The sequence below is a fragment of the Anneissia japonica genome, unplaced genomic scaffold (assembly GCF_011630105.1).
Source record: "Anneissia japonica isolate Jap-2015-1 unplaced genomic scaffold, ASM1163010v1 scaffold287605_len22214_cov137, whole genome shotgun sequence".
Lineage (NCBI taxonomy): Eukaryota > Metazoa > Echinodermata > Crinoidea > Comatulida > Comatulidae > Anneissia > Anneissia japonica.
The window spans coordinates 11245-22476 of NW_022726813.1; the positions used below are offsets into that span (position 1 = coordinate 11245).

The following is an 11232-nucleotide window of genomic DNA, read 5'->3' on the forward strand; positions in this document are numbered from 1 at the left end:
TTACTGTATGTCAGTCAGTTCGCATGCGTTGATCGGAGGAGATTCGCCCACACAAACGTACAAAGGTACAAACCCCATCCACACACGTCGTCACTGCTGCGCGTAGAAGTCTTACTGTAGTTTATAATGAATATAAAATTAGTACAAAATAAGACACAACACATTTCTTTATTGTTTTTATTTTTGTAACGACGTTACCTTTTTTTTTTGAGAGAAGTCTAATAAATTTAAATATATTTTATGTGCGAAAACATGTTTCTAATAACACAGTTGAAAAATGTCACTCGGAAATGTATGTAATTTATCATCATAAGATAAAATATAATTTTAATTTTTTAAAAATTACAATAAGCCTGCCTAAACCAAACTTATAGAGGTATATATTTGTTAATCCTTTAAATTGCATTTAATGTAACAACTGATAATGGGTCATAACAAACACAACACAAGTTAGGAAAACATCAATTAGACATTGATTTGATAACAGTTTGGCATCGCACTCTGATATACCTACTGTAGGCCTAATTGTCCAACATACACAATGATTGGACACTGCACGCCTGGCGCTCCATACAAATTACTTGTTTATAGACTTGCGGACACTTCGACGACTCGGGGCCTTTTCTGTCCCCGGCCCCCAAAAACTGTAGTACGTAGTGTACAGTAAACAAGGAGTCATTCATTTGATACTTTAGATAGCCATTAAGGTCAAACGTTTAATGATTATTATTAACTATCATTTTGAACGAAGGAGGCTTAGGCTAGTAGGCTAGGGCCCGGCTTAGTAGAGGCGGGCCTCTAGGCTATGGGCCAGGCCTAACCTAGTAGGTAGGTCTAGCCTAGGCCTTGGTAGGCTGAGCTGGCTATCTGTTCTGGAAGCCTAAAATAAGTAGTAGTAGGCTAGACCAGGGACTAAGTACAGTTGAGGTTATTTAATTAAGGCCTAGCTAGGCCGGTAGGCCTGATTCTGAACTAGCCTGGCCCTAGTCTGTGGATTGGTGGCTCCAGCGCAGCGGGGTTGGGGCGGCAGGGGGAATTCCCCCATTGGATAGATCCCCTGTCGTTCGACGCACTCCTAAGTTGTCGGATCCAAAATTAAAAATAATAGTTTTTTACCTATCCGAATTAAACATACCGTGGCATTATTTTGACTGACTGTCGACATTGTCATATTATTGTGGTCTATTGCACATTGGACCTTTCTAAGCCATAAAAACTCTCCCCGTGCACCCTACAAGGTCCAAGGGAGGTTTTTATTCAGGGCTGAGGCTTCATTGGCGCTTGCTTGTCTCGGACCTCCGTTAGACCCATTGTCGGCAAATCTCTGGCTTCACCGCTGACTCTAGGCCTAGCTTATTGTAGTAACACAAAAATGTTTGTTGCATTTTGCCAAGAGCTATGTCCCTGCTTCTTGCACTGTAGACCCCGAGTCGGGTTTTAAATAAAGTCAGATCGCTCTTCTCCTTGACAGTGGCGGCTCTAGATATAATTTATGTGGTGGCTAAGATGTCCGACTGGGGGGGGGGGTGGCTAAGTATTTATATGTGTAACTATAGTGCGCAGCGTTATCTGAGGGCCGAAGGGCCGAGCCAGAGGTGGGTTTTTAAAAAAATTCTGCATTCTTAAATAGGTACATTGGAGTGATAAGAATGATGGTGTTTTTCTTAATGTATTTGGTAATAATTAATAAAATGTTTATAAATTCTTTTTTAAACAGGTAATTAACAATTATGTTAATGTCATGATGATTGCATTCAAAGTAAAGGCTCTAATTTGCCAGGTGAAGATCAATCATTTAAGAAGACATCTACTGCTTGCAACAACGAATCACAGATGCCAACATACAAAGAGTAAATTCATATAAACTACTCAGTTACAGGCCACCTGATTGGGCAAGCCACCTTAAAATGATTCCATTAGTGAAAGTTAAGGTAGGAAAAAATCCAGTTGTATATAAATATATTTGATTTTCTAAATACTTTTATTTATATATGAGAATATAATTTTTTTAATGTATTAATCAGTCAATTTTTTAAGCTGAACTCCTGCTTTAAGGCACTCTTATTATTATTAAAGGGAAACTTTTTTGCAAAATGTCTTTTAGCTCTACAGCCAACCTCTATTACGAGGAAATGTTTATTAAAAAGATGGGAATACAGTAGGTTTGCCAGATGACCAGTTCAAACACATTCAGTTCCTGTGGAACAAATTCAATTGTTAAGATCAAAATAATATTTTCAAAGTAAGTCTCAAAATTTAAAATTGGATATCAGTTTATGTACGTAAATCTACAGGCTTTTCAAATGCATACAATATAGATAGCACTTAGTCGCCAGTTACTCCATTAATTTTCTCAATTAATAAGGGTAAATAAATATTTTTTAGCTTTTTCAGCCATTTACACCTGTTCATAAATGGAGTCTTCCAAATATACCAGATGATATTGATATTTATATCAAGCGATGACATGACTGGATCTGTTTTATCAGGTAACAAGGTTAGATGTCTAATCCTGTATTGCTTTAGTCACACTGATAATATCAACATTTATTTAAATTAATAAGATCATTTAATAATACTAAAAATCAAGTCACAGATAAAAGAAAGTATCATTTCCAATTATTTAAATTCATTTTAATTCAAAAATTCAGGAATTTTGTCACATAGAACCTGACAGTGTCAAGCCCCTCCCCCCATTGGACAGAAACACATCGGGCAGTTGAACTAAAAAGAAATATAAAAATAGCCCACACCAAGCCAACAGATGTCTGTCACAGTCTGAAAGTGTCATTTCTGGCCATCCATAGGTTCCTATTCTTAAAAAAAATCTCATTTGGAAGCTCAAAAAATATATCCTAGAGCTGCCACTGCTGATGTGTGATCAGAGCTTAAGTTTAAGATAGTAGTGGAGATGTGCTTGGTGGTGACAATGCTTTGCCTTCAGATTCCTGGGTTCTGGGTCTCATGACTCAAAATATTTTCCCTCTCTATGTCTTGCATCACATTATTTCATATATTTAAGTTTGCCCCTGAATATCAACTGACCATAATAATATTTGATAGTCTGTCCTTATTATTTGTCCTCTGCTTCGTCTCTGTCAGTCTTTTTGCTTTTAAATTCAAATTTATCAGCGCCCTCTGTCATAAGTTTATGTTTTTACTAGGTACGGAAACTGGAGTTCTTACTAGGTGAAGCCTTAGCAACTGGTTGCCAAGCAGTGATAACATGTGGTGGAGTTCAGTCAAACCATTGTCGCACAACAGCAGTTGCAGATAAACAACTTGGTATTGAAACCCATCTTCTACTCAGGTCCAGGTCAGAGGTAAATACTTATCAGTGGCAGATTGAAGATGGAACCCTGGGGGGACTCAGCTGACCTGTGCCCCTTCATATTATTTTTAAGTTCTTTTTAAAGAATAGAGAAAACACAAAAGAAAATTGTATTCAAATTTAAGTGTAAGAGAGCCATTTCCAGCAATCTAGAGGTGCCACAATTATAGTTTTTCTCAGCCCTACGATGGTTGTTGGACCCTTGGTCTGTGAATGTCTTTCCCTGGACCCCTATATTCTCAATTTCTTGATTTTCCACTGCTTAATACTTATTATATGACATTCAGTGTAAACATCGCCTGCTCTATCCACTGGTCTAATTTGAGTGTAGTGTTTTTACTAGCCTTGATTTTTCCCACTTCTTTAAGGCTGTGCTTATACTCACTGCCTATGCCCAGCCAACTGCTCTCCAGGGCTCCAAGTAAATAAATGAAAATAATAATATAAAAAAAATAAATCATTACTTAACACATTCATCTCATATTCTCAATCATTCAGCAATTAATTTTATCTTTTATTAGAACCTTTCTGAGACTGGTTGTCATGGGAACATGTTATTTAACAGTTTGATGGGTGCATCCATGTACTTGGTTCCCATAAAAGCTCAAGAGAAGACCGACCTTGAGCCAAGAATGCAGCGGCTTGCCCATAGACTGCAGTAAGTTGGAAGTTTTGACCACTTTTTTTTATTTTCCTCAAATGGAAAGCAACTTGTCAATCAATCAATCAAACCATCCTCTGGCATCCATAACCTTCACTAACATTCCAAAGGGAAGCAACTTGTCAATCATGTTCTGGCATTCTTTGAATGCATATTTCATCAAAAAATTCCTCTACACACGTTCCTCTACAAGAAGATTATGATATAGAGTTTTTTAGAACAAGGGCATCAATCCGTTGTGGAAAGAGGTCAGGGGACAGTCTTGTACTATTGCGACTACAATATTATGAGTGGAAATACTACCGTCTAATTTACGATCAAACAGGACTAGGGAGAATGGAAGCGCACAAAACATTAGTTAGCATTTTTATTTCACAACCATAAAGGTGATTTGTATTTAATTTATCATTATCATGACGTGCAAGATTGCGTCAACAGAACATCTGAGTTCTTGAACTTGTGATATCGCTACTTAAATAAGTTGAAATAGATAGACATGTCCTTGTCAAAGGCTGTACATTGTTTAATAACGGCTATATAAAATTAAATTGACTAACTATAATTTGTTGAAATTGGGAAAAACAAGAATCTACCGTAGCCTATGTATGTAGATAATACCGTATTAAACACTATAGGCTGTTATAATGGTCTTAATAATATACAAAAGGAATAGATCGTTTTTAGTAGAAATTGTGCACTTTTAAGTTTGTAAAAATGTTGGCCTAATAGGTTTACACACTTCCAATAACTAAAACATCTCCACTCCCAAAGGGTTTATATTGTACCTGTATGCATATGTATCAAATGTGAGTGCAACATTGCACTTGTATATGTAGCAAATAGGAGTGCAACATTTTTTAGCATGTATATAATAATGTCGTGATCATTGATAAAGAGATTGATTGTTTTGATTGATTTTGTTCATTAACACTCTGACCGCCAGGGGATTGAAAAAAATAGTATCAGCCACCGCCAGATTTTTAGCCAATTTTAACACCTTTCCGAAGCTCGTAGAGAGTGCGTATGAGACCAGATTGACATGTAGTGAATACTACAAGAACTACAAACATTTTAGCTTTACATTACAATGGAACCAAACACTTTATTCTAATCACTATCTGTGACCCGTAACAGTAAATTGAAAGTGACTCACTTTTGGAGATTTACGCAATTTCGCAAAAGGAAGCTGAGATAATCACGATTTTGTGAAAGTAAATAAATACTGCTCTATGCTAATGTAAACAAACAAATAGTGAAATACTTACGGTCCAGACTGAATATAGTGTTCAAATTGTTAGTACACGTCAGTAATTACCCCATCTTTGGGATTCCATACAAAAAACCTGAAACACAGAGATCTCCCTGATTGGCTGTCAAGCGTTGCGTCCATGTTTGGCGGGCAGAGTGTTAATGATATGATTAATGGGATAATTGATTGAATTGATTAATTGGTTTATTGATTGATTGGTTGATTATATATATTTATTGATCATTTTCATTGAATTAATTGATTGTTTTAGGGAGTGACTGACAGGTTTGATGATGTCATACTGACTGTAGGCAGTGGTGGAACAGCATCTGGTGTTGCTATTGGCAACTTCCTTACTGGATCTCATCTCAGGTATTTATTAAGGTGATCTTTTTATTTGGTGTTTGGTAAAAAAAATAACCTGCACGACATCAGCTATTAAAACATAATGACTTAGTACACACACACATATGGAGTGGACTATTAGTGCAACATTGAGCAAGTTTGAAACCTGCGAGTACATTGCTTGTCCTTGTTAAAGCCCTGTACAGACTAAATATGGTCATGATGACATCACAACATCACCATATATAGACACATCATGCCTAAATATGGTCATGATGACATCACAACATCACCATATATAGGCACATCATGCCTAAATATGGTCATGATGACATCACATCATCACCATATATAGGCACATCGTGACTTTATATGGGCATGCACCAGTTTTTGTCAAAGAACACTTGGACAGAGCTTTATTTTGAGAGATTTTACAGAGACAGATTATCATATATATTGGCACATCGTGACTTTATATGGGCATGCACCAGTTTTTGTCAAAGAACACTTGGACAGAGCTTTATTTTGAGAGATTTTACAGAGACAGATTATATTATCATCACCATATTATATTATATGTAAATTAACTCAAAACATTTTTTTGCCATATATAGACACATCATGCCTAAATATTTTTTTTTTATTCATTCATAATTCGACAACACAATACAAAAGCAGCAAAACAGCAATATAAATATCAATATAAATACATATACAAATATATAAACATACACACATACACAGATATACATAAATACACACAAACGTACATAAATACATACACATACATATATATAATATATACATATAAATAACTTCACGTGCTTCAACAATCTTGATTCCAAAACACTTAAAACATATTATTCTTGTCTTACATCATGCCTAAATATGGTCATGATGACATTACAACAGTTTTTTGATAGATTTATAAAACTTTATATTTAGAAAGATTGATAATATTATAAGCTTTATTTTGGTCTTTGATTCTAGTTCTTAGGGTCACTACAAACTGGCATGAGCTTGTTTTAAAATTCAGGCCAAAATGCTTCTAAAGATAAACAATTACTCTAATCAATTTCTTGCTAATTTTCTATTATCTATTTTTAAAAACAGCTTTACAAAAGTACCTTAAACACTTGTCATATGTAAATTAACTCAAAATATTTTCCATCATGAAATGTGCATATTAAACTTTTCACCATAATTGAAACACATTTTTATTTTCAAAAAAATAGAGCAGTAGAACCCAATCTTTGGGACACCCCTATTAAGGGGACACTTTTGTCCTGAAGGTGTCCCCCTAATAGAGTGTCTGCACGACATCAGCTATTAAAACATAATGACTTAGTACACACACACATATGGAGTGGACTATTAGTGCAACATTGAGCAAGTTTGAAACCTGCGAGTACATTGCTTGTCCTTGTTAAAGCCCTGTGCAGACTAAATATGGTCGTGATGACATCACATCATCACCATATATAGACACATCATACCTAAATATGGTCATGATGACATCACGTCATCACCATATATAGACACATCATGCCTAAATATGGTAATGATGACATCACATCATCATCATATATAGGCACATCATCACTATATTATTATGGGCATATAACAGTTTTTGTCAAAGAAGTTTTGATAGTGTAGAAAGCTTTACACTGATTTGAATTGTTTGTATTTTTTTAAAATAATTCATTAAAACAGTAGCCCAGCAGACTAGTATTTTGCTTGACCACACATACACTGGTAAATCAGCACTAGCACTGACCAACGAGCTCAGGAAACACAGGTCAATGTTCAAAGGCAGCCGAATACTCTTTCTACATTCAGGTATGTATCCATGCTTGATATTGAGGACAGGTGTTAGTGTAGGGAAGGGCTCTTGACACTTCACTCCCTCTCACCTCCCCCCCCCCCACCTTTTCACCCTTGTATTGATGGAAGAAGTGTGCAATATACTAATTCCATGACAATGTTTACAACAGCATAAATATTAAAATGTAATCATCTTGCTAAGAAAGCTATTCTTAAACACTCCTTAATAACATACACTGTGTAACATAGCAAACAGAAAGATAGTTTCTCGTTGTGCATGTGTGTAGAATACAATTTAGTGATTATTGGTGGTTTGTATTTTTGTATGCAGGGAAATAGATAAAACAAATAAGAAATAGATGAAAACATTCTTATTTTAACAGTTCTTCTTTTTTTTTGTGCGTCAGGTGGAATATTTAGCATGTTTGATGGGCGGCTAGGAGATGTCCTGATGCAGTCAGCTGGAGAAACATTGGTACAGAACTGGATGAACCCTGAAGATGAACCGAATATTGTATGAATGCTACACTTACGAGGGCAGTCTTTATGGATATCTTACAAAGTTGATAACCTAGAGTATACATGTTGATGGATGCTACACTTACGAGGGCAGTCTTTATGGATATCTTACAAAGTTGATAACCTAGAGTATACATGTTGATGGATGCTACACATGTGAGTGCAGGCTTCATAAATATTTTATTAGAAACACAGTACAGTATATTGCACATGCTATGTATGTGTGCTATACTTATAAGGGCAGGCTGCAATGCATATCTTGTGACATTGGAGTATACATGTTGATATATGGATGGTACACTCATGAGGGCAGGCTTCATGAATTTTTTCTCTATGTGTGAATTAGAATCTTAATGTGCTCCTGGGGAGCTTAGATGAGACACTTGCGCTACCTATTTTACTGAAAATTATTAGGGACTTGAACTAAAATCCGGTGTCGGTTGAACTACTATTACAGCCATGTAACCTACCAAATGAAACTTGCACTGGTTCCCGATGGCGAATAAGACATCTGTTCTGTCTGTTCGCGACCCCAACTGTTCGTTGCTATGTATCAACAGTAGGTTTAGAGGCTTAGCACTGAGGTTAGCACAAAATTTTGGCTAAAATCGTGTGAAGAATTATGCTACTTTGATACAGGAGAGAGCATGACTTTAACTACCAATTTTACCTGGTATTTCCCACACTTGTGCTTCCAAATCCTTGCGAATATACCCTATACATGCTGAAACTCTTCCATAAATTCCCACACTCAGTCCTGCTCTTTCAAATTGGTAGTGATATCTCGAATGAATTTTCATGTTTTTGTGGATGACTGACATTTCAAAGAAGAAAAGTCTATGGCATTCAAACCCAAATGTTATTACAGGTAAACCAGACATATTGAGAGGACTGTTGTTATCAGGCTGTTGTTAAAACGTTCTTGTGGCTTCGCAGTCCTCTTTTCAGATTTCAGATTGCTAGTGATTATCTGGAATATATTTCATGTTTACCGTATGTGGATAATAAGAAGATAAGTCTACAGAGTTGAAGCACTAAACTTGAGTGAACTGATGGTTTTCTGGTTGAAATTTTTCAAAGTACTCTTAGTGTTGTTGGAATATTGAATATAATATTCATCTGGAGTTTCTTGGCGTTAAGATCAAGATTATTTTTGGATATTGTAGGAAGTCGTGAATTTTCATAAAATGTACTAATGATCACCTGATTTTTGAAAACAAATCTTTGAAAGGTGGCTGGTTGATTGATTAGTTGACTGATGGATTTATTAATTGCTTTAATGATGAAATATTGATTAATTGGATTAATTGGAATTTTCTCATCTTCAAATCAGAACTGTTACATAATTATTACTTGCATCTTACAGATTTTAAAGATATTTTCAATTTTTTTGAAGCCACATTATCATCTCATTGTGCATGCCATCTAGTGACTGGATTTTGAAGTTGTTTATAATAATATTTCTAAATCTGAAAAATAAAAAATAGAATCTTATCCTTTTTAAATTTATACAGATTTCACTTTTAAAACAGTGGCACTCATTGTTGGTGCATCCAGAATATAATACAAAAATATAAAAATACTTTAGTCAGAGCTACTTGAGATATTATTTACAACTTACTGAGTGCTTATCACGTCACCTTTATTGTATGCTTCCTAGTTTTTGCAGTTGGGGTGTCAATCTACCCTTTGACCCCAATCTGGAAAACTAATTCCTTGAATATTTCTGTCGTAAAGTCTTGAGATACAACTGTTTACGGTCATTCATTAGTTTTTAAATTTAAAGACAAGAAAGAACATTTTTGAAGCAATTAAAGCAAGGTTAAATAATTGCATTGAACATTCTTAAAAAAAAAAAAAAAACTGCCATTGCTTACTACCAGCTACTCATCTACAGAAGATCTTTTATTAAGTATCATCCTTAATTTACTGCCAATGTATTTACAGTTCAATTTCCAAATTGTTGTTGCTTTGTATGTGATAATTTCCATCCTATCGCTGAGATATAATACATAAATGCTCTATATATAAACAAACAGGACAAATTTAACAATTATTGTTTTCTATTTCCTGGTAGTGATACTTATTATGCAATCTATAATTTCATTGTAGAATTTTGAGGGAATGTTGTAAAGTTTGATTGGATTATCCAACATGCACAGCACAGCTCTAGTATGAGCTATTAACTTCTGCTTCTTTATCCTGCATCTATATTTGGTTAAATCCACACAAAGAAATATTATTGAACATCAGTAAAACCAGCGAATGAATCATGAATTATTTAATATGTGTTCATCTGTACTTGGCAATTGATAGCTTTTGATTACAGACAGAAAGATGATGATCTTGACACGGTAAAAATAGTATGCAAGACAGGATCTAATGAGAATATGATTATACTGTATTGAATTGGATTTTTTGATTCTTAAATACTGAAGATTTTATGGATTTTAATGACAAGTTGAATCTGATCTGAATTTCAAACATATTTTATACATCTGTGACATTTTGAATTTATTGTTTTAGTAGTGCACAGTTTCAGGATTTATAGTTTGCATTCAAAGAAATCGCAGGGTTAGTGTCACAAATAACATTTTGTGGATTTTTTCTAGGAAAAAAAAAACTTGGCAACTTTTTTTTATCCTCAAGATGCATTATAGGCCATAGTGCCGACATAGGACTCAGGTGCAGACTGTGACCTCAGGCATTTTTCTCCCATTCAAAAGCTACACCCTAAACTATTAACCTAATTATATTTTCCTATTTCTTAAATCTACCTACTAATACTATGCTATATTCTACAATAAAACTGTCTTATTTCTTACTATTATATACTATCTACTTTGTACACATAAATATTCTAATAATTTTTAATATTAATAAATAATTTATCAAGTAATTTAGATAATTAATTATTAAATAAGTGATTAAAAGACGAATTTATTTTTATGCATTTAAAATTAACGTAGGCCTATTTTTTCATACGCTACAATAAGTAGATGTTGATGCGTACATGCAGAACAATGCGTATAATTACAGAACAAAATTACACACATTATCTACACGCGCAAATTTTTCAAACAAACGGAAAAGAACGTTCATCATCATCATTCAGAACAAACAACAGAAACACATACAACGATGCACTCATGATTATGTTCATCCGATCATATTGTACATTTACACGTACTTCCAGGTAAGGCATTTGTTTTAGTTTGTTTTCTAAACGTTAATTATACTTTATTTCATATAAAGAGATTTTGGAAATCACTTAAGGTCCGATTCGATTTCGAATTATGAAAA

At 34.5% G+C, this 11232-nt stretch overlaps 1 protein-coding gene across 1 annotated transcript; it reads left to right on the top strand.

The window, feature by feature from the left end:
* The first annotated feature begins 1868 nt into the window (after positions 1-1868).
* On the top strand, positions 1869-3993 carry LOC117113355 (bifunctional D-cysteine desulfhydrase/1-aminocyclopropane-1-carboxylate deaminase, mitochondrial-like). Its single transcript, XM_033256665.1, has 3 exons — positions 1869-1931; positions 3165-3323; positions 3853-3993. Exons 1-3 carry the CDS (start codon positions 1908-1910, stop codon positions 3991-3993), a joined length of 324 nt encoding a protein of 107 aa, XP_033112556.1. The 5' UTR covers positions 1869-1907.
* The last annotated feature ends 7239 nt before the right edge of the window (positions 3994-11232 follow it).